Below are 23,502 nucleotides of genomic sequence, written 5' to 3'. Positions count from 1 at the left end.
TCGAACCTTGAGATGAAAGTTATGTAGACGAATTAATTAGCGACTTTTTACTCAAGAAGTTTTATTTTTATCTCCTTTGTTTTTGTCCTCTTTATCCTCTTAAGATTACAGGTTTCAATTCACATTTATCGGAATCGTTATGAGGCCATTTATATGTGCTCTTTGACTTCATAGAGTTAGTAAGTTCAAACGTACAGGTTATCTGCCTGTAGTGTATTACCATGATGAAGGGACTTAGGTTACTTCTTTAGGAGCTTACGTTCAACTTGGTCGTGCTTTTGTTCTCAGACGTTGTTTTATATTAAAAGGTGTTTAACACTAACCCACAACCTTTTTCCCCTTCGAACTTGGGACCGGTGATTGCGGAGTTAAAGAGTGCTAGAAAATAAATAAATAAATAAATAAATAAAAGATACCAGAAATGTTACGTAAGAGCCACATCTCAGGGCACCGACAGTGTCTTTCGCAGTGTTTTCTTTTTTGTAAATTAAATCAAGAATTCTTTGTTATATAATAATTTTATTTGCCTCTTAATTTTAAGAAATGGCTAAGTTTAGAATTTGTATGATTATTTTTCACTTCAGATGTGACCGGGGCCGCGCAGTAAAAGTACCAGCGGTGGAAAGTTACATAATGGTACTTCAACCCCAACAACCTAGCATAGACATCAATGGTACGAATAATATTGCTCGTGAGTACGAGGATTTCCGGATGGGAGTCAGAATATTTACTGATGTGCGCATTTCTGTAGGTACTGACAAAGATGAAGAGGAATGGAAAAACGGTAAGTATTTTTTCTGTTTCCAATAAGTTGGTTTTAAAGTTAGTTAAAATGTGTAACTTCTTAAACTAGTTTTCTGACTTACAAAATTCAGTTTCTGTTAGTCACGAAAGTTCAGGAAACGCCACTAGTTCAGCTTAATGCTCACGTATATTTTTTTCTTCTTTGTTTTAAGATTTAATGTACGAGAAAAGTAAACTTTAATAGTTTTCAACCATGTAAAAAAATGTTTCAGAATTGTTCTGAATTCTAGTAAACATCTTGAAATTTGATGTTTAGAAGTTACTACACAGGAAAAGGAAACTCATCTCTGATTTATATCAATATCTATTTCCGAGCAGGAGAACCAATGAGCGTAATAGAGAAAAAATTGGATTCTTGCACAGTGTCCGTATATCCACCATTGAATCCAGATCATGAGACTGTAACTATGCCTGAAAATATGATGACTCAGTTTGGCATAGTTGGCAAAGTCAATAAAGATGGTGTCGTCATTTCTGGTGCTGATATGATTTATAATTATGAGCAAGTAAGTGAATATCGAAACTTTTGTAGGATCATAAGATTTATGTTTTCTTGCAGTTAATGTTGATTTGATATAGGTGTTTCAAAAAGTGGATACCCCTTGATATAATGTTCATTAATATTTATTGAAAAATTTAATCATGAAAATACTTGTCTTTGTACTCATTCGCTATAAGTACAAGGTAACATAAAAAGTTTTTACCGTTTTAGAGCAATCATAAACAAAGAGCAGTACAGTGGGCAGTACGTAACTTTAGGTTTCGAAATAATCTCCATCAGTATCGAACACCTTTTGCCGATGTTCCTGCATCTGTACAATACCCTGGTAATAAAACTCGGCGGTCGGGGATGCAAAGAAATTCGTGAGGGCATTCTACAGGTCTCCCTTGTTTTGCTAATGACCGTTGCGTAATAGCGAAGTAACAAATAACGAGCCTTACAGTGCGTAAGGAATGTATCTGAGGCACTGCACTTCCATCAGAATTTGAACCAGCAAGCAAGGAAATGGACATAGGCCCTTTAGCCATGTGGTTACAGGAGAGTTTATAAGCTTTCGTGTTAGCCACTATGACTAGTTCATAATTTTCTTTTTCAATGTGTTACACACATTATTTTTGAAAAAAAAAAAAAAAAAAATCAAACAAAGTAATAATTTTCCGGAACACTGTTAATGTAAGTGGTTGCATATGTTTGAAGGATCTCCCACTGAGATGGTTGTCGAGGGAATGAAACAGGTGGTAATCGGTTGCTGCAAGGTCCGGTCAATATGATGCATGGCACAGTCTCTCCCACCCAAGTTGCAGAAGTTTCTCCTGGGTTCTTTGCCACATATGGTTTGGCATTATCGTGTAAGAACAGCACACCCTTGCGATTCATCAATGCCGGCTTCTGCTGCACTGCACAGTGCACCCTCTTCAACTGCTGAGAGAATATAAGTGATGGTCTGACCAGGTGTAAGGAGCTTGTAATGCACCACTTGCCGACAATTCCACCATACATAGAGTAAACCTTTCGTGGGTGCAGAGGTGGTCTTGAGGTGTGAAGAACAGAGTCACATGGGAACAACAAATGTCAGGTACAGTCCGCAGCAAAAAACCTGCAACATAAGCATGTAAGTTCATTGTGCAACTACGACTAACAGCGCAGGGAATCAACATAACGTCTAAGTGGCAAGAATCACACCAGGAGAAACCTCGGCGTCCTCCCCTGCACACACCTATTTTGGAATAAAAGATTTTGTCTTTTCACAATAAATTTACATACTCATGTTGCAGGTTTTTTGTTGCGGACTGTACGATTGGGAGTGTCATAGAGGGCCTACTCTCCGTCACCAATGAGCAAGCGATCAAAGATGAGTGTATTCAGGTGCCGAGTGAGCAAGGACAAGCAGGCTGTCGCTCGTTGTTCCTTGTTGTCTGCTAATAATGTGTGGGGTGCACACTTGCTTAACTTCTGTGACTTCCCTATCTCATGCGGGTACAGTCTGGCTGTTTCAGTGGAAAAATATACACATTCGATTTTCAGGGCCTTGTCATCCAACACGTGTGGTCGTCCACTCCGAGGTTCATTCGAAAAATTCACATCTCCCGAGCGGAATTTCTGGATCGAATGGGTGCGTTCTTTCACGGCATTCTCTCGAAATGTCTGATATATGGGGCCCCTTGATACGGTAGCTGACAGGCCCACTTTAAAGTCGTACAACAAGCACACGCGAACAGGCTGGTTCGATACTGGACGAGCTATGACAGGTGCGCAACGTGCCTGTATTACCGAAGGTCGATGGTCAGACTAACTCCCGATCTCTTGGCAGACACTTGCGTCATTTAGTTGAGCGCATGATTAATCGGACTCGAAAACGGCAAGAAGTTCTTTGGTTACCTGGTAACAGGAAATTACTCTCAGATCATCACCCAAGTTGTTGGCAAAAATATAATCACGAAAAACATCCAGTATATACGTCAATTCTCGTCCAAGAAACTTCAAACTATAAAAGGAAGAAAGAAAGAAAGAAAAGAGATGTGAAACTAGTGCTTCATGCGTGCTGATTTAAACTCTGTTCTTCAATCGAAACTGTCATACAATGATCAAATTCGTCTTGTCATACTAATACACAACTTTACAACAAAATCAAAAGTATTAGTACATCAAAATCAAAAGTATTAGTACAACAAAATCAAAAGTATTAGAACTATTTCCATCGGTTACGAAGCACATGATCGACAAAGCCTGAACCATCGTACGTGAAAAAAGCGTATATGGATGCGCAAATCAGTACAACGGTCACCCAATAAATTTCGATGATCTCCAAATAACCCTGAATTATTATCTCAGATGATTTGGAATACTCCAGACAAAGCTTTAATAAATGCGATGCCATTACGGTCACCGAAAATGTACAAAAAAAATTAGAAAATCGAAACGTTTTCTTACGCATTCAATCGAAGAAATTTGCGGACTGTTTAAATTTTAGAATATGCCTAACAGAATAATAGAACATGCCTAAATATCATTAATTCATTGTAACTAAATATCCTAAATTAAATCTGAAAAGAGTTATTGGATAACCAGTGTAACTATGTCTTAAAAACAAGTAGGCCTATATAATTAACTTTATCCAAAGTAATGGAACTGAAAATATATATATATATATATATATATATATATATATATATATATATATATATATATATATATATATATATATATATATATATATATATATATATATATATATATATACAAAAGTATTATTATTTTGGGGCAGTTAATGGAGTGAATTTTTCAAGCGTAACATGTTAATCTTAGGTATATTAGCGATAACTGTGACCTTGAATTCAGTCTGTTATAAATCTCTTATTTCATAACCGTATTTGTGATATCTAAACTGGAAGGTAAAATAGATTATAAAGTAAGGTAATGCGATTATTCAAAAGAAAAGAAAAGATTGCCTCGTATCTACTTACTGTATGTTTTGAAATATTTTATCCTGGTGATGTTATAATCCATAAAATCCTTTTTTCTTTTCTAGGTTCTTCGTCAAATACAATACACAAATCGAAAGCCAGCATACTATCTTAATCGTGTATTTAAGCTAGTTTGCTCAGAATTAAACGGAAGGTTTATGAGCAATGAATATGTTCAAACAGTAAGTTTTTCTTTAATTTCATTTTATATTTATAAATTAGTACTGAACTAAATTGAAATTTCAGCGTGTTAATGTTGAGATGTGTGTATGTGAGAAGCATGACTTAATAATATTGTATATTGTTGCTACATGTGTAGTGTGTTCAGAAATCGGCTTCTTAATAAGTTAAATTGTTTTTTAAAGCTAATTATGAAAGAAAAAAAAAACGCTTTCACGTTTTAATGAAAAGAACTTTTAATTTAACAAAGATTGTTCGTTTTAATGCCATTAGTTTGTATGATTGTTTACAGTTATTACATAAATGGCCAGTTGATAAAATATTTAACTACATTGCATGCCGACTCGGAATCAAGGCTTGAAATATGTTGATGTTGAGCAGAATTGAACTTCACGAGAATTTAGAGCTTTTGTTCAACATAATAAAATAAATGTCAAAACTAAAACAATTTGTCTTTGTAATGCACATCGAACATAGCGGATTGCAAGTGTACAAAACTAATATGATGATTAGTTGTATTAACTGAAGCGGAAACTAATGAGAAACAGTTAAGAAAGGTAACCTGAATTGGGAAAACCTTGACTAACAAAATTTAGAAGTAATTTCAAGCTATTAAAATGCAAAGGAATGTTAAATACGTGGAAGAATTAATATGACGTAAAAATGCGGAATGAAAAATAAAGCAAGCAGGTTAGATAAATCAGTTACGAAATTAATCAGTTGGAAGTATGTAAATATTACTACGTGTTAGTTCGTATAAGAAAAGAATGCGGAACTACCATAAATGTAACAGATTTAATCTACATGTACAAAAGGTTGCGAAAGGCTTACGACTCGGTTAGGAGAGAAACATTATACAACGTTCTTACAGAACTTGGAATACCGAGAAAGCTAATTAGATTAATTAAGATATGTTTAAGTGAATCCCAAAGTAAAGTCCGGGTAGGAAAATTTTTGTCCACGAGCTTCCACGTCGAAAATGGCCTGAAACAAGGAGATGCGTTGTCGCCATTATTATTTAACTTTGTGCTGGAATACGCCATAAGGAAAATCAAAGATAGCAACCAGGGCCTAGAGTTGAACGGCATTCACCAGGTTATGGCATATGCTGATGATGTAAATTTAATAGGGGATGATAGGAGAACAGTAGAAATAAATGCAGAGATCTTATTAAACGCTTGCAGGGACATGGGTTTAGAAGTAAATGCAGAGAAAACTAAATACATGGAAGTACGTCGGGACCGTAATACGGCAAATTGTGGAGGCGTTAAAATATTAAATAATGCTTTTGATAAAGTAGATACTTTCAAATATTTAGGATCAATATTAACAGACGAAAATCATATTCACGAAGAAATTAAATGTCGACTAAAAGCAGGGAATTCGTGTTACTATTCGGTTCAAAATCTCTTGTTGTCGCGAATTCTGTCGAGGAATTTGAAGCTTAAAATATATAAAACGATAATCATGCCTGTTGTTCTGTATGGTTGTGAAACATGGTCGCTTACTCTGAGGGAAGAACATAGACTGAAAGTATTTGAGAACAAGATCCTGAGAAGAATATTCGGACCCAAGAGGAACGAGAATGGGGAATGGCGGAAGCTCCATAACAAGGAACTACATAGTTTATACGGTTTACCCAACATTGTTAGGGTCGTCAAGTCTAGGAGGCTTAGGTGGGCAGGTCATGTAGCTAGAATGGAAGAAAGTAGAAACGCTTTCAAAGTCTTGACTGGTAGACCCATAGGAAAACGACCATTAGGAAGACCTAGGCGCAGATGGGAGGACAATATTAAGATGGATCTCGCAGAGATAGGAATACAAAGTAGATACTGGATGCAATTAGCTAAGGATAGAAGTCAGTGGAGAGCTTTTGTGAACGCGGCACTGAACCTCCGGGTTCCATAGGCCATAGAGTTAGTTAGTTAGTACAAAAGGTTGATCAAGATATGCGAACGCATGCTGAAACGATCATCTGCGAGGTGAAAGGAAGTTCTGTGTAGTCCGTGAGAGTTTGTTTTACTTTAGTAGTAGTGAAGTTCTTGTAACAGTGAAATGACACAAAAACTCAACTGATATTGAGCAAAATATACAGGGTGTTTCAAAATGATTTGAACGCTTTCAATCCCTTACATTTTTTTAATGTCCAAATTACTTTAAAATGTTTCTCGTAAGTACTACAGCTGTGCAAGTTGTAGTGGTACAGATAGTAATACAATAACTCACAAACGCTCAATGTGAGCCCTCATCGTTACTTGCGTAGATCATTCATCAGTTCGGAATTCAGTTCCAGACCTGTTTTAGTGTGTTTTCATCAGCAGTTTGCATTGCAACAATGGTGCGCTCTTGCACTTGCGAATGAAGTTTGATGGTGATTCTTGACGAACTTTTGAACGAAGCTCTCAGAAGACCGAGTAAGGTGAAATCGTAGGACGCAGCATATTTTACCTGCTCCATACGCAGGTCCGTCATCTTGCAACTCGTTATTATGTCACCTGGCGGAAGAATTTTCAACTTTGCGAGGATATGGGCGAAAGTATTTCTATACAATTCTAATCGTAGGTGGAGTTATAATGTTCATTAAATGATTTCTTACCGTTGAAATCATTTTAAAACACGCCGTATAATTACTCTTTTCTGTGCACAGTACAGCTATAAAAGAAATTGGGAAGATATGTGTGATGCTCTCATAACCCATTACACACAACAAAAGCTAGTAGTTAAATACTTATCCATACAGAGTATATCCAGAATAAGTCGAATTAATGTCAATTCCTTGCTGTGTGATCTGTACCAGGCATGTCGAACGGAAAAAGACTGGAGAGTCAGTATTGCTTAGTTGACAGTCAGCACTTCCATTGATCATTGTTTGATAATGAAAGGTAGTTACAAGGCTCATATACACAACTTTCAGCTGCGATACGTCAAAAAACAGGTGAACTGCCATAAATTATATGAGTTGAATTATGTATATATACACCTTTGAAACTGTAGCCAAGTGAACGTTGCGTGTTTTCAGAACAGTAGTTATGAACTCTTTCCATATATCCATTTGTACGAAAGTGACTCCACAGCCATTCGTATTCACATGCATAAGTCATCCAGCCAGATTGTGCCTCACATTTTATCACTAAATGAAACAGAAAATAGGAATCCAATATACTTTTACAGAGATACCAATGAAGAGCCCTGATAGCATTTCCGTGAATTTTGTGTTACTTTACTAACAATATCATATTTTAACATGGCCGTGTACGAATTAAATGGCCTGTTAAAAGCTTGAGAAATTTAACTGTAATGAGATTGTCAGTAGCGCTGGTGTCCACGTGGCATGTGCTGCATGTGTTAAGATGAATATTGTCTTATATTGGGTCAGCCTTCTGCATTTTTGTTGCATATACTAAAATAAAAGGCTATCAAGATAAATAAGTAACGTAAGAGTAAATATTAACATACTTAGATGCATGACTTCACTACTTTCGAATTCTTACTAGCAGTAACAAGGGCATACAATTTTAGAGCTGAATTCAGTAGCAAGTTCAAAGAATTTGGTCACCATTTGGCGTTTTTCATTTTGGAAACAAAGTAAAGGTCAAATACTTAACGTAAAACTAAATGTTTAGTCACCAATGGTGATAGGAACCTTCCCCTGAGAGTAAGATAAATTTCAATTCGTATTAACTTCCACCCCAATTTAGTGCTCGTAATCATCTAGACTTTTTGTTTAACTGTGAAGTACACTCCTCATTTAATTGTTCTCTTCGCGTTTATCCAAGAATTTTTATATACATGGAAATAACTTCGTAAAGTAGGAATGTGTGTTTGCAGTTATCAAGTTCTATTTAATATATATCGATATAACATAATGGGTGATATCAGTAAAACGTAGAAGTTACTCATTATTCCCAATTTTGAAGTAGTTACTCGCATTGGTATCAGTAAAAGGAGAAGTGAGCACTACTCGTCTCGGCTGACTTCGGAGAAGCCCCACCCCTTTGGAGAAACCGCACCTCTATTCTCGAGCTGAGTAACTACTCAGCGTTTGATACCAATAAAAATCAGAGATTCCTCTGTAATGCAAGTAACTACGTAATGACGAAAAGATGCGGGTTTTCCTGCGTTACATGACTGATCCGGGATTCCGGATCGGAGTGTCAAAAGATTATGGTGTGGCTCAAAGTACTGTGTCTATGACTACTACAAGTGTAATAGATGCGATTATAGCGAAATCTGAAAACTGGATTGTTTCGCAAGTGTGTGTAATATGCAAACAGCAAAGGCAGAATGGCAAGAACAATATACGTTTCCGGATGCTATCGGAGCACTTTACTATACACACGTGTCAATGAAGAAATCTAGTATTTTGGAGACGAATACGTTAATAGGAAGAGCTCATTCGTGGCTAAGCGGTTAGCGTACCTGCCTTTGGCGTGGGAGACCCGCGTTCGATTCCCGGCGGGAGCTCATGTGGTTCGGATTCCACGTTAATTAGTAGGTCCCGTCTCATATAGCCTCGTTATTGAATGGGACGTTAAAATCAACTCAACATTGATAGCAAGGGAGTATGTGAATGTATTTTGTTTGTCAAGGCGAAAGGGGACACGTATAGTGTGGAAAACTCAATCAGATGAACGTGCTTTATGACGTGACTAGTTGGACTTAAAAAAAAGGTGGGGGGCAAGTGTTTGATTTCGTTCTTAAAGCCAAACAATCTACAAAGACATTGGACTAGAGACCTGCACGGGCCGAATTTTTCGGCCCGAGCCCAATTCAGCCCAAATGTACGTAGGCCCGGCCCAGCCCGGGCCCTAAAAGTTTTGGAGATTTTCGCCCGGCCCGATAAGTTTTTTAAAATTCTTGGCCCAAGCCCGGCCCGGGCCCGATATATTTTCGAAGTTTCATTTTGTAACATTTTCACGGGCACACTTCTTCAACGTTTGCATTTATTCTAATTATCGTTTAACGAATGTCAATAATTATTAAAGAATTGCAATTAATCGGCCCAAGCCCGGCCCGTCCCGTGCAGGTCTCTACCTTGGACAACACGTAGTATGCGCTTGTCGTGTTAATCTTGATACTGCTGGATTTGAGTCAACATCCATCAGCTCCAATAGTTCCTTTCCATGGTTTCAGTATTACTTTCTTGTTTACCCCTTTTTAAATTAGTTTTTTGTTTTATTCTCGCTCGAATATTAAAGATTCTCTTTTGGATTTGTGTGTTAGTCGTAGATGTATTTGATATTTCGTTGCATTTAATTTTAATTTCCTTCAAAGCTTCGGCTTTCCTTCGTTTAATTTCTGGTAACTGTGACTTTGAAAGTACCACTGGAAACTCTTCTATAATATCCACAAATGCACTTTGATTAAAACTGTCGTTGCTACTTGCCCCTTCCATGGCGTTTAGGATACTACGCCATAGGTTAATCACAACGAAATGACCGCCCGACAGATGGGAAAAATGAGTAATCACTCCTTTTATTGATACGACTCACTGCTACGCGCAAAGGAAACACGAGAAAACGTTCATAAATCTGGAGCAGTCTCGACCTGAATCGTGGCTTGTTTTATTGATACGAAATTGAGGGAGGAGGTTACTCCAGGTGTAGTTACTCCGATTCTCGAGCAGGGCTTCTCAGGAGTAGTTACTTAAGAATTATCACCCAATGGATGACAAATTCTTTACCAATAATTTAATGGCATACTTGTATAAAAGTAAGCAGATTTTTATAAACGCTCTTCAGACCCTCCTTGAGGACTGTAAGCGCGAAGGAGTGTTTCTTACTTTGTATTATTACGCTTGATAAGAATCCCAGATCGTACGGGCTAAACCTGAAACTTATTGAACGAGTTGCGCCATTATACGAATCATCACGAATGTCAAAAGTTCGTCAAAACTCTGACGAACATTGTATACGACTGTGATGAGGTTATCCTAACGCATGCCTTCGAAGGACAGACTGACTGTAAATGTCCAATATAACTGTTTGTTTTCCGAACATAACCTACTACCACTTCTGTGCGTTGCAAAAGAAATGGTGACATTTTCTACAGAATTCTCCCATCATTTTGCAGGACAATCCTCGTACGCATACAGTGTAATGTGTGGCCAATTTGTTCTATCGATGGGGCTGCATAGTGCTCTACCATCCACTATATTCTTCTGGCTATGATTCCTGAGGTGAAAAGAACCAAGGCATTCCTTTTCGAACTGTTAGAGAGATTTATCATGCATTAGACTGCTCCATTCGAACCAACAACAGAAGAGACTTCTATATGTGTAAACTTTGAATTTCACTCTGCTCGCTAAAAAAAAAAAAAAAAAAAAAAAAAAAAAAAAAAAAAAAAAAAAAAAAAAAAAATTCACTCTGCTGAAAATGGGTTTTATACAATGGTGACTACCTCGAAGGACAGTAATAGTTGTAAAGGGACACTAGTTGTAAATAAGTACCGCATTTTCCTGTAAGAAAATCTAACCAGGAGATAAAGCCCTAGCATAATTTTTCAGATTACCCGACTCCAAGAATAAGCCATAACCAAATCTCTCAACAAAACTACCTTTGCATATTGAGCATGTTAGTAACGGTTACGCTCGAGCTGACACGCACAGTGCCTCCTGAAAATGAAAACTCTAATACGTCTTCTGGGCAAAAATGTTATTAGAAGACCCAGTCGTATTTTCGGGGAAATACTGTATATAATTTCAGAAAGTCTGGTTACAGGCTTAGCACATTGCATGAAATAATCTACTTTGACACGAAATTCTTATTGAGCTCCTTCGTGGCTAAGCGGTTAGCGTACGCGCCTTTGGTGTGGGGGATCCGGGTTCGATTCCCGGTGAGAGCTCATGTAGTTCGGATTCCACGTTAATCAGTAGATCAGTCTCATATAGCCTCGCTGCTGAAATGGAGGTTAAATACAAAATCAACTCAACTCAACGAAATTATAATTTTTTTCCTACTTTATCCAGAATATCTCTTCGTAACCAAATAGCTAAGGTGTGTGTTCCGGGTTTGATGCCTGGTGAGAGGGCTTGCTTTGGATAAAAATTAAGAGTAATAATTCAGATCCAATTGCACGTAGTAAGTTCCGCGTTACATACCCTCGGTTCTGCAATGGGATGTCAAATTCTAATCGATCATCAGATCGAAGTTTCTCGGCATATTCGCACTTAGATATTGATTATAATAGCAGTTCTAGGAATAAAGTTCAAATTTGGAACTTTACTTTTCATGTTAAGATGAGAATGTATTACTAAGAGGTGGTTTATTAGCATTGTTCAGTAATAGCACAGCAGCTATGATGAATAATGTAATTTTAAAAGTAGTTTTTCTTACCTAATATTTAGTCATCCCATATAAAATCATAGTGGTCATTAAAATATTTTTCTGTAATGTAAATTGTGCGTTTTTTTCTTCTTAAGTTAACAGTAATTCATCCGAGAACACCGAAGAAAACGGAATCAAAATGGACTGGACCGAAAAATGAAAACCACGTTGCTCCTGCAGTACCTGCTCCACCAGCGCATGCACAGTTAGACCGACACCACGCTGAACTTAGACCAGCACAGACTCTCAGTGAAGTGTATCTTGGATCTAGTTTACAAGAATCCGCACAAGCTGCAGGTGTGGCTGGAGGAAGTAAGTACATGCTTTCATAAGTCAGTTTAAAGCATTGGCAATATTGCGTTAATGTGTACTTACATTTCGACTTTCAAGATTAAAGAAATTTGCAGATGATGAATGTAGCTCATTGTTTCTAATGACCATCCTGTATAGGAGCCTTGCATGAGCTGTATGGATTGAATCGAATTATCAGATCATATACAATCTTGATACCTAAGGCCCATGACATTTCCTCTTTATTTTTTACTTCATTCTTGACTAGAATTATTGAAGGTCGCGCACCCATTCTTAGCTAAGTGGCTAACCCTCATAACTTCTGTGCTTGTATTCGCAGTATTTTATTTAAGAACTTTAAACTGGTGATATAGTAGTAGAGGAAATTCTAGTTTTGAATTCAACTTTTGGTGTTTTGGGTCGTTATGAAACACCATACGTACGTTGAGAATATGTAACTTCATTTAAAACAAAAGAAAAGGAGAGAGCCAAGATTTGTACTCTGATAAAATGTAGTTGTATATACAAAAAAGATAATATAGAAATAAATATACTTGAATGTAAAGTAGAAAAAATATGATTAAATTTTGCTTTAACAAGACAGAAAATAAAGAAAAAAATCGTTAAAATAAATATTCAGATATTAAATTAATATTTCGGTACGCTACGATATTTCGAAATTTCAGTATTTCAGTATGGTTCGATATTTTCGGTATACTAATATTTTGGTATTTTTAGTCTTATGTCGTATTTACATAGAGAATATGAAAATTCTGGAAAATTTTTCAGTATGCACAAAAATCAGTTTTTCTTGCTACTGTATAAAAATTGTCATTACGAAACAGTTACAAATTATAATTTAAAATAAAGTAAAGTTTTAAGCTTTGGTCAGTGTCTCTTTTGTTAAAAAAAGTATACTCTCTCTCTCTAAAACCTGTTAGTTATAAGCTTTCTGATTAGTTGAGGTGCAAATGATAATAATAAACTGACAATGTATTTGATCGCAGGAGGCCAGAGTTCATTTGCCAACAGTTGTTTCTTTAAATCATCCAATTTACGTAAAACATAATGGTGTAAGTTGCCCAATGAATCGGTGCTTTCCATCGAGCAAATTAATTTTCCATTAACTTTTGTCGTAATGTCTTGTAATTTTCTTCCCTGTAGGTCATGCAGTAACAATAATCATCGTAGTATGCGTGGGATTTCTTATTTTTATGATTGTTCTGGGAGTAATAAGAATAAGAGCTGCACATCAAAGAGCCCAACAAGAGGAGATTGCCGACACAGAAATGGCATGGGATGATTCCGCTCTTACTATTACAGTAAATCCCATGGATGTAAGTAAATAGAAGTTATATTCCCCATAATTAGAAGCTTTACTTCGTATATAATTAGATAGACACTAATTGTTTGCTGAACAAAACCATATATTTTCATTAAAAATTAAATATGTGTTACAGTTTCACCAACTAACTCTTTGGCTTCATCAGACACTATGAGATACAGGATAACTGTACAAGTAAATATATATAATTATTCACTTAATTATTTAAGTTAATTAATTGTTAGTTTAAATTAGTTTAGTTAAGATTGTCGTTTTGTGCTATTAGCAACGATAGAAAGCATGTATATAGGAATTTTCAAATAAGTATACTTGAAGGGGATTTGCTGCTGCCAGGAGCTAATCAGAAGAAGGATGTTTCAGCTGCTGTATATAACATCTGAAACAGCAGCTGAAACATGTCTTCTGATTGGCTCCTGGCAAATCCTCTTCAAGTATACTTATTTGATAATTCCTATATACATGCTTTCTATTGTTGCTAATAGCACAAAATGACAATCTTAACTAAACTAATTTAAACTAACAATTAATTAACTTAAATAATTATATATATATATATATATATATATATATATATATATATATATATATATATATATATATATATATATATATATATATATATATATATATATTACGTGTACAGTTATCCTGTATCTCATAGTGTCTGATAGAGCCAAAGAGTTAGTTGGTGAAACTGTAACACATTTAATTTTTAATGAAAATATATGGTTTTGCTCAGCAAACAATTAGTGTCTATGTAAGAAGATATAAGCATATATTTCATTTTTTCTAATACACTGTTGTGAAAATTTGAACACCTGGAGAGACACGTGTGAATGGGATGAACTCAAACCTTAGATTTGTCATATCAGTACGCAGAACTGTACAATTGCTCTAACCTTGATAAATCAGAATAGCGTGGAGACGCAACGTGTTGCAGCCTATACCTCATGGCATCGAATCAAATAGGAGTTTGATGTTTTGTAAGGAGTCGCTTATCAAACTGCTTGTGAGTCCACAGTGCATCGTGCTGGGGGGACTGACACATAAGGTACAGACCAACATATATCATATATATATATATATATATATATACGATAGATGAAATGTTAGGCGGCTGTGCAACTAGGGAATCAGCATTACCTGTCATTCCTCGAAGATGGCTTGCACATTACGTGATACATGTGGCCGGACATTGCTCTGCTGAAATGTAGCATCCGGAGTTGGGTGAAGCAGGAGTGTGATCTTGGCCCCCAGAACTTTCTCGATGTAGCGGTCACTATTACGGTTTTCGTCAATCCATCCGAGATCGCATGTTATACCCGATAGTGCAACACACCATCATACTTGCAGATTGCGCTCAGTATGAAAACACTACAGTATGTCAATCAACACGCCGGGACGGTGTTTACGTGCCCATTGTAATCTGAGGTGTTCGTGGTTCTGAGTTAATGGAAACCAACATATAGACATGCGTCATGTTAGTCTAGGGTTCAGCAGACAAGACTGCACCTGTTACTACTCGAACTAACAATGTCAATTACCCTGCACTGTCCATCATCGTCACGCGGACACTATTTACGTTATCCCGTAGTGTGGTCACATTGCACCGCTGTCTTGCACGGTCATCGCTGCGTATACTTTTGTTTTGTCCATTACTTCCAGTCATGTATAGGGCTAGATTCAGAAAGCGTGCTGATTTAGATCGTCTGGCAAATTTTTGTTTCTCGATTGCCGACATTGTTTTGTATTGTTGCTCTACCAACAAACATTCCGATTGTTGTCTTAATCTTAATTTCTCGCATTTCTTCAGTCTGTGTCTAGCTATGGAGCAGTTTACTATAGCGCAGCGTTTGCTAATTGTGAAAACTTTTTCTCAGAACGGATCGCCTAATACTGACCGGCAGTCACCCCCAAAGTCATACTACCTAACTTTTTTTTTTTTTTTTTTTTTTTTTTTTGTGGAGGTAGTCTTAAACCATAGGTAAATGTCAATAAACCTCGTTTCATCCGTGAATTAAGGAAGGAAATTCAACGAGTCGTCGGCGAAATCCAAGTGGAAACTTGTCTGGCAGTCATAGTGAATTTCACTAACAGAGTTACTGCATGCCAGCGCAGTAGAGGTCATCATATGTCCGACGTCATTCACCATACCTGAAATCGGAATGTGTGATGAACATGTTTATGAATTTTGTTAGTGTATTTTGAAAAAAGTACAGTTTATAATTTGATGTAACAAAACCGCCGCGCTTTTTGAATAACCCTATATCATTATCATAGCGGTATGCCCTGTACGCGCACCTTTCCCGTCAATTAAGTACGCGGTTCCGATTGAAGGCAACCTTCTGTTTGTTCCACCTTTTGACGTCAATGAGAAATATTGACACTTGTGCACACGTTCCTGTTCGCTAGTTCACACTTCACTACTTTGGTTGTACGTAAACCTCACTTTTATGGTCTACGTGCATCGAACCGAAAGTACTGTTGAACCCATTCATACGCTGTCCTGCTGAAGTTCTAATCGTTCGTTCGTCATAGCTTGGCGTACAAACCTGAGTTCCAACGCATTCCATTGATTCCTTTTTGGTGTTAAAAAGTTTCCACAAACAGCAGTGTATATCCATTCTTTCTCTGTAGTAGTCCAATAGGTAAGTATGGTTGCTTTTTCAAGCCAGGAATGACTCCATGTATTAATTCAAGAAATTTTATGTATGTACATTCAACCAAAACCAAATAAAAGTTCTATCTTTATTTCATATATAGATCTTTAACCTAAATGATTTTTCTCATATTTCTACTTATCACGATATGGTATTCCATATAGATTTTTCTGGTCATTTCTTCCAAGCATGGGAATAACAAGGGGAAGATTATCGCTAGCAGTAATCGGTCTCCAAACTGACTCCTGATTATGCCTATTCTTGGCCCGAAAGGAATTTGCTTGAATAGTATCACATAGACTAAAAGGGGAAAGTTGCAATAAGAATGTAATGTAGGATAAATGAGAAAAGAAATTTCTTTCTTATGAAGAACCTTATTTGTTAATTGGCTAATGGGCGTATCCCCAGGTTAGAGCATAAACTTATATCGTGAATTAGTTTATATATTAAATGGAAACAGAAATTCAGTATTTGAGATAATTTACTATTTTCAATCCAAAAGAAGTTATTTAAGTAATATAGGAAGTGAGATTTTATCCCTGGCGGTTGCTTTATTAAGCCTATCGCATTGAAAAAGTGGATATAGAAACACTTGAAAAAAATGAATGCACTCTTAGTGTGCAGAATAACTTTGATTCATCATGGAATGGATTATACTTCACCCAGTCAGCACTCAGTTCTATCAGCGAGGATAGAAAAGGATATCTACTCCGAATTCTGAACTCCAGAAGACCATAGAACTGTCAATAGCAGGGTTGGCAAAAATCTTTTTTTTTTTTTTTTTTTCGGGGGGAAAACTTTTTGTTTGTTTGTTTGTTTGTTTAAACCAGTTTTTTGGTTTAAATGATTTGCTGTATGTATTTATATTACATATGGACAGAAATAAGTTTGTTTCGCCTTGAAGTTATTATGCAACAACGGGGTTTTGCTGAAACTGATCACATAAACTTAAAGCGGAATCCAAACTACTACTTGGCTTACATTCGAGAGAAATTGTCCTCCATTTGGACTCGACACTGGGACTAATTGGCCACAAATACGATGAGTCTGCCGACTCACTCACGAAGCACTCTTGATAAAAATACGTTGCACTGATATTTACATACTTGTAATATAATCGTCAAGAGTCATTTCAGAAGGACAAAAAGATAAACAGTTGCACAAATGAAACCATTACATATAAATTGGGAAACTCCAGCCTCAGCCATTGGGAAAATCCCGTTATTGCTTGGTATGTAAAATTTTAAGGTAAACGTATCATCAGTACATTAAAGCTGAGGGATTAAATTACAAATTTGGTATGTAGATATCATTCAGTAAAATTAAAACTGGTTTCTTTATAAAACAACAGGCATTCAGGCAAGCAAAAATATGCAATCTGGTGTCGTTTCGTATGTTTAGGCTTAACTTCCGTGTGTAATACAGAGGTTGTCAAGAAGAAAACTCGCTTAAAGTGACACCAGAACCGCTACTTGGTTCACACTTGAAAGAAGTTGTGGTTCGACCAAGAATTGAAAATGGGACGCCTTGATTAAAATGTGAAAAGGAGATAAAACTAGTGCAGATGGTTTGATATGGGAAAACATCGTCATGAAGTTTACACGATTGAAAGCATTTTTCGTTTTTTGTGGTTTAAACCAGCCAACCCTGGTCAATAGTGTTGTGATCTAGGGATTGAATTTTTCAGAGATGTAAGAGTTTGCTGCCAGTTACAATAGGCGTAATGTAGTTCATCCACGCCTCAGCAGTGTTCATTAATCAACGTCTCAGCAGTTAAAGCTATGTTAATTGGCTCATTGTCATGTTGTGAAATTGCGTCATTAGCCGTAAACAGCATCTGGACACTTATACATATGTCCGCGCCAAAATGTTCACGTAATCACTTATCAGTAATGAGTCCTGCGAGCGTAATCACAAGAGTGGCGGAATATGAGAAAATTGCGGCCCAGAGCATCATATAGCAGCCCACTTCATGTTTTACAGTAGGAGAGAGACAGTTCGCAAGATACAATTTTGGGGGGCGTCCGCCATACATAAACACGGTCTGTTGTTGAATATAGGATGAAAGAGGTACGCGTTTCCAGTCATTGGCGGCCCTTTCCAGGTTCGACACTTTTGTCTCGCGCTAAAGGCAGAAAGATAAAGCACCTAGGAATTCATTTTATTCTTCAATATAATCCATTTTTTAACTTCGTAACGTTATACCTCACGAAAGTTATGGGTGGTAAGTTGGCTTTATATGTTATAAAATAATTACGGTCCTTCTCTAAGATATGTGTAATAATATGCTTGTTTTTCTTCTTTCTTACAAATATGCCTTATCTGTGTTTCAAATGTAATACTAGTTAGCTTCTTTCCCAATTACAGATATTCGCTATTAGGTCAGTCGCAAAACGTGAGGACATGCCCAAAAGTTTTTAGATACTCTTTAGGAAAAACAATTTTGTGCGTAAAACCTTTTACAGTTTCTCAACCCACAAACACCAGTACACTTCTGCATTCGTAAAAACTACTACGAGTCAAATATTTGTATTTTTATTTATTTATTTTAATGTTATTTTTGTTGAAATATTAGAGATTTTATTATAATGTGCTGCGACAGTCTCTTCACTTGTTTGAAAGCGGCATCCTCGAAACTTTTTCTTGTGCAGAAGTCAGTCACACGGAGCCAGTCTGGTGAATAAGCCTGATGCGGTAGAATACGTACTCTTGCTTTCCTATAGAAACTCCAAAATTTTTACTGTTGTGTGTGGCCCTGTATTATCGTGATGAAGAAAAAAGTGAAACCGTGGAGACTTTCGATGGACAGATCTCTAAGCTTCAAAGACATTCGGAAAGCAGTAAGTAACGTACCACTCTTCTGTCACTATACGTTGATTATCTAACTGTGTAGTTGCTACATGGTCTATCTTAGAGAAAAGAGATGCCACTATGACTTTACCCACGCTCCTTTCTTTCACGTGTAAGTTACGAAGGTGGAGTTTCATTGTAAAAACATATTGTCGACTGCTGTTCTGTTTCGAGGTCATAGTTGTAAACCCATTTCGTCATCTGTGACGATATCATAAACGTCTTTACTTCGCCCCTGCGAAAATCTTTTAACCGTATAGCGAGCAGTACTACTACGCGCAGTCATGCTTTTGCTTAGGCGTAATCACATGTGGGACCCTGTGACTGCAACGCTTGGAAAGGTCAAGATAATCTTTTGTTATGAACTGGGCTGCAGTTGATCCAATCAACAAGGTTGACTGAAAGTCCTTGTCTGTAATGGAGATCCTCTTTCACATGATATCTTACTGCTGTGACATTTTCGTCCGTAACTTCGGTGCAAGGGCACCTAGAGCGAGGCTCATCTGTCAGGCTTTATCGGCCAGGATCAGAGTCTCCGAAACACTACGATCATGGCAATGCTCTTGCGTTAAACCGTACTTAAAATCCTAAAAAATCACGTTACTAGAGCTCCAATGTTGCCGACTGACAGGCAAAAAATATCCTACACATCCAGCCTTCTAATTTTCAAAGAAACCTACCCGCAGCCATGCAGTTATACCTTCCACCACTAAAAGGCATATGCTTTTAAACGTAATACATTTCAGTATGGCAACGTTGTTTGAATTTTAGTATCTAAAAACTTTGGGCATGCTTCTCGTACATTATTTAGTGATACTTAAACTTTGTCAGATATTCAGAAAATTTGAATGTCAAATTTTGTGTAATTTTATTTTTAAAATATTTATTTTGTACAGCAGCTGGACTCACAGGAAGCACAACCTGCCCACGATGATGATGATGATGGGGATTCATCAGATGACGGATCAAGCTATCACGATGAAATGGAATCATCAGATGAAGAGGAAGGGAAGACAAAGGATTTAGAGTGGGACAATTCTACTTTGTCTATCTAAGTTCTAATTGTTCAGCAACAGTGATCATCCGAAGTGCTGTATTGCATGTAGAGGTGAAGCACAGTTATTTTGTATAATGCGAGAAATGTATTATATACTGATCCCTTACTAATTCTTCTAATTGTGAGAAGGCCTTGTGTGAAATTCAAACGTAGTAATCTTGTGATGGCAATATAAGTTCACCTAACCGAATGAGGGTCCAAGTTTACTGTAGTGCCATATGTGGGACAGTTTTAGACCCCCTTCTTTTCTTCTTTGTGAATTGTTTGACATGAAGTCTCGCGAAGTAATTTTGTATTTGACTATTTAGTATATCTGTATAAACAAAGGCAGCGTCGTACTTCAACAGTTTGTTGTATTGAGACATATCTGTTTCCGTTAACAGTTCTATTATTCATCTTGTAAATGTTGATGTCAAACGGCTGTATATTTTGTATCGGTTGAGTATGTAATAGTGACTTTTTAATTTATAAGCTGGCAATGTTTTGTATGTGTCTTTGGTAAATACGAGCGGGCTTTCTCTGTGTTGAAAGTATTGCATATATATATTTATTTAGCTTTTTTTAAAAAAAATAATGAAACTCGCTTTTATTTTTGTAGTAAGTTCCTTACGACAGCTTATCAGGATGAACAATAATATTCCCATTGTTTGTTTATATGTATGTAGAGAGAGCGAGCGAGAGAGAGAGAGAAAGCGAGAGCGAGAGATATGTTGGACTTGTTTGGGTGATAACCTGATTTTAGAACAGAAAAAAAATACATACATATGCATATCACCAATTACCTGTTCATATTAATACTATTTGTGAATTTCAGTTATTTTTCCCTTTCCTGATAGCAATATTCATTGACTAGTTAACGAAGATCGGGAATGCTGGAATAAAGGATTAAGAAGTGATGATGATAACATATGATTGAACACTCCTTGCACGTTTTGCTTCTCACAAACTTGATACCTAAAATATAAATCCCCAACTTCCATCCGAACCTTTCCTTTCAGGCTCGTGAGGAATAAAAGAACTAATAACAGTGGCAACATCGTGTGTTAAGGTGTGGGATATTAGTGTTCATAGAAAGCTTTCTTTTTCTGTTAGGATAGGCTTGGATATAATAATATAACGCACTATCAACGTTATCACATTTTTAAACCTACTAATGAAAATTAGACATAGAAATATTACAAATAAAACTAAACTTGTCTGTTGTAATTGGCTCTAAAAATAACTATCATTCATTTGCGTACTATACCTTAATAGTGCAGTTTCTGGACATTCCAATACATACTTTTTTGTGTTATTGTATTTCCTGACTTCTTTCATACTGTATAAATATGAGGTGACTGTGACTGTAGTTCATAGAGTATCCAAAAACAGCCAAAGGAGAAAACATAGTACTTAGCTTAAAGAAAACTCGTATAGGCAGCGCCTTGGCTTTAGAGTATTGAACTTTGTCTTCTCGTTTGGCTATTAAGGAAATAAAAAAGTAAATGTTGTTGTACTTAATCACTGGTAGCCTTGATTTTGTTTAAAAAAAATGAAAAAAATATCCTTGGATATGTCAAAGAACTCAGGAAATTACCATAGTAGAGAAAATTCTTACATGAGAAAAGCACATAAGTCTGCTGGAAGCTATCAGGGTGTAGAGCTCTCAATATGTGAGAAAATTGTATATTTGGTGCAGTTAATTGATAAAGTGCAGACATAATTAATCTTTCGCAGCACAATTTGTACAGTATAATAATAATATTGTGGTCTCTGTCTTGGAAAATGTCATTAACACAATTGTTTAATAAAGCCTACACCCAAATCGGTTTGGTTCTTTATATATTTTTACTATTTTTTTGACAGGTACCTTATAACATTCCACATTTTCAGTTTCGTTACTTTTGTAATATTTATAATATTTTCTAATGCTGGTAACATTCGGAAAATAGAGAAAATGTGTTCATGTAATAAAAGTTTTCGGGATACCGTGTTTTTCCTTTGGTGTACTCAGAGGTATCCATTTTCATTTGAGATAAAATTATTTTTGTGCGCTTTTGAAATTTTGTTCTATAGAAGTTTCTTTCGTCGGTTAAACTGCTTAGGAAAGGATCTTCCACTGTGGTAAACTGCTACATCAGCAAAACACTTTCAGGCTTGCCAATTCGAGGAAAGCATTTTGTTTATTCAACATAAAAATGATCACTTACTTTTCCCACTTGGCTAAATTCCTTGATTTCACAGGTAGCACAGTAGTCAGGGTTGGCAAAAACCATGGTTTTTATTGAAAAAACAAAACAAAACAAAAAAAAACGTTCTTTTTGGTTTATACTTTTTTGTTTGTTTGTTTAAACCAGGTTTTTTGGTTTAAATAATTTGCTCTATGTATTTATATCACATATGGACAGAAATAAGCTTGTTTCACGTTAGTGTTATTATGCAACAACCGGGTTATGCTGGAAGGGGTCACATAAAGTTAAAGCGGAGTCCAAATCGTTTCTCGACTTACATCCGAGAGGAATTGTCCTCCAATTGAACTCGAAATCGGGACTAATTAGCCACAGATGCGATGCGTCTGCCGACTCAGTCACGAAGGAGTCCTGATTAAATACGTTATACTGATCTTTACATACTTTTAATATAATTGTCTAATAGTAAAGAGTCATCTGAGAAATACAAAAAGATAAACAGGTGCGCAAGTGAAACCATTATACAGAATTACATAGGGACAGTTTCAAAATACTGCAGAGTACAGAAGAACTAATTAAGTCCAAGTTAGTTCACTACGATTTTATTAGTCCAAATTAAAGAAATACGACGACTTAATTTGTTTATCAGTAAGAAAAGTGAATAAAGATAGGAATTATTTGAGTCCACTTTGGCTCTGACCCATTTATACATAAATAGATACCAAAGGTACTTCTGATTTCAGTAGATGCTTCTCGTGGAGTTTGTATGACCTCTTCCCCCCCCCCCCCCCCAAAAAAAAAAGTACGGTATTTCTATGTATTTTATGAATAGTAAACATTACTAAAACGAAACAATATTTAAAATTTTTCTTTGATTGCAATTGCATAACAATAATAATAAACTATAAAAAAATCATGAAAGAAACATTCATAAACATAAAAAAAAAAATTTGCTTTTGTAGTACAATCTCTTTGTGTAATGAATGGGGGAATTTAGGTCTGAATATAATACGAATAATATACGGGAGTGACACGTAATAACCCACAAATGAGTGTTCATCAAGACTTTACGAACATACACTTTTACGAACATTTTTCTTTTTTTGATTTAAACCAGCCAACCCTGATGGTAGTCATTTTAACAGATGAAATAATATTACCCAGGGTCAAGTCCCAGGGAGATGCACTAACCGGCCGCTTCTGGAAAGAGGTGGAAGTTTTTAAAACTGATGGGTAAAATATGTTACTTTTCAAGATGATGATAAGCCAGGAAATATCGGAATTAGAGAAATCAGGGAATTCTGCTAACAGTTAGGGAATTTAGGTTTGCTAAGGATTAGATTTTAGTCATCTAAAA

The 23,502-nt window shown here is 36.3% G+C and overlaps 1 protein-coding gene across 2 annotated transcripts in view; it reads left to right on the top strand.

Annotated features, from left to right (window-relative positions):
• The window catches only part of Cals (calsyntenin 1), a 98,796-nt gene extending 77,011 nt beyond the window's left edge, over positions 1-21,785 (top strand). The window contains exons 12-17 of one of the 2 annotated variants that reach the window (XM_081740158.1): positions 585-784; positions 1,123-1,310; positions 4,335-4,451; positions 11,870-12,086; positions 13,230-13,402; positions 19,820-21,785. In XM_081740158.1, coding sequence (XP_081596284.1) covers positions 585-784; positions 1,123-1,310; positions 4,335-4,451; positions 11,870-12,086; positions 13,230-13,402; positions 19,820-19,975 — 1,051 coding nt within the window. In that variant the 3' untranslated portion in view covers positions 19,976-21,785. Of the gene's footprint in view, positions 1-584; positions 785-1,122; positions 1,311-4,334; positions 4,452-11,869; positions 12,087-13,229; positions 13,403-19,816 lie in introns of both variants that reach the window. The other variant, XM_081740156.1, reaches the window with a different exon arrangement.
• Positions 21,786-23,502: the final 1,717 nt, after the last annotated feature.

This window comes from Thermobia domestica, chromosome 15, assembly GCF_964235325.1.
Source record: "Thermobia domestica chromosome 15, izTheDome1.hap1.1, whole genome shotgun sequence".
Taxonomy (NCBI): Eukaryota; Metazoa; Arthropoda; class Insecta; order Zygentoma; family Lepismatidae; genus Thermobia; species Thermobia domestica.
This window is presented reverse-complemented; position numbering and strand designations above follow the sequence as displayed.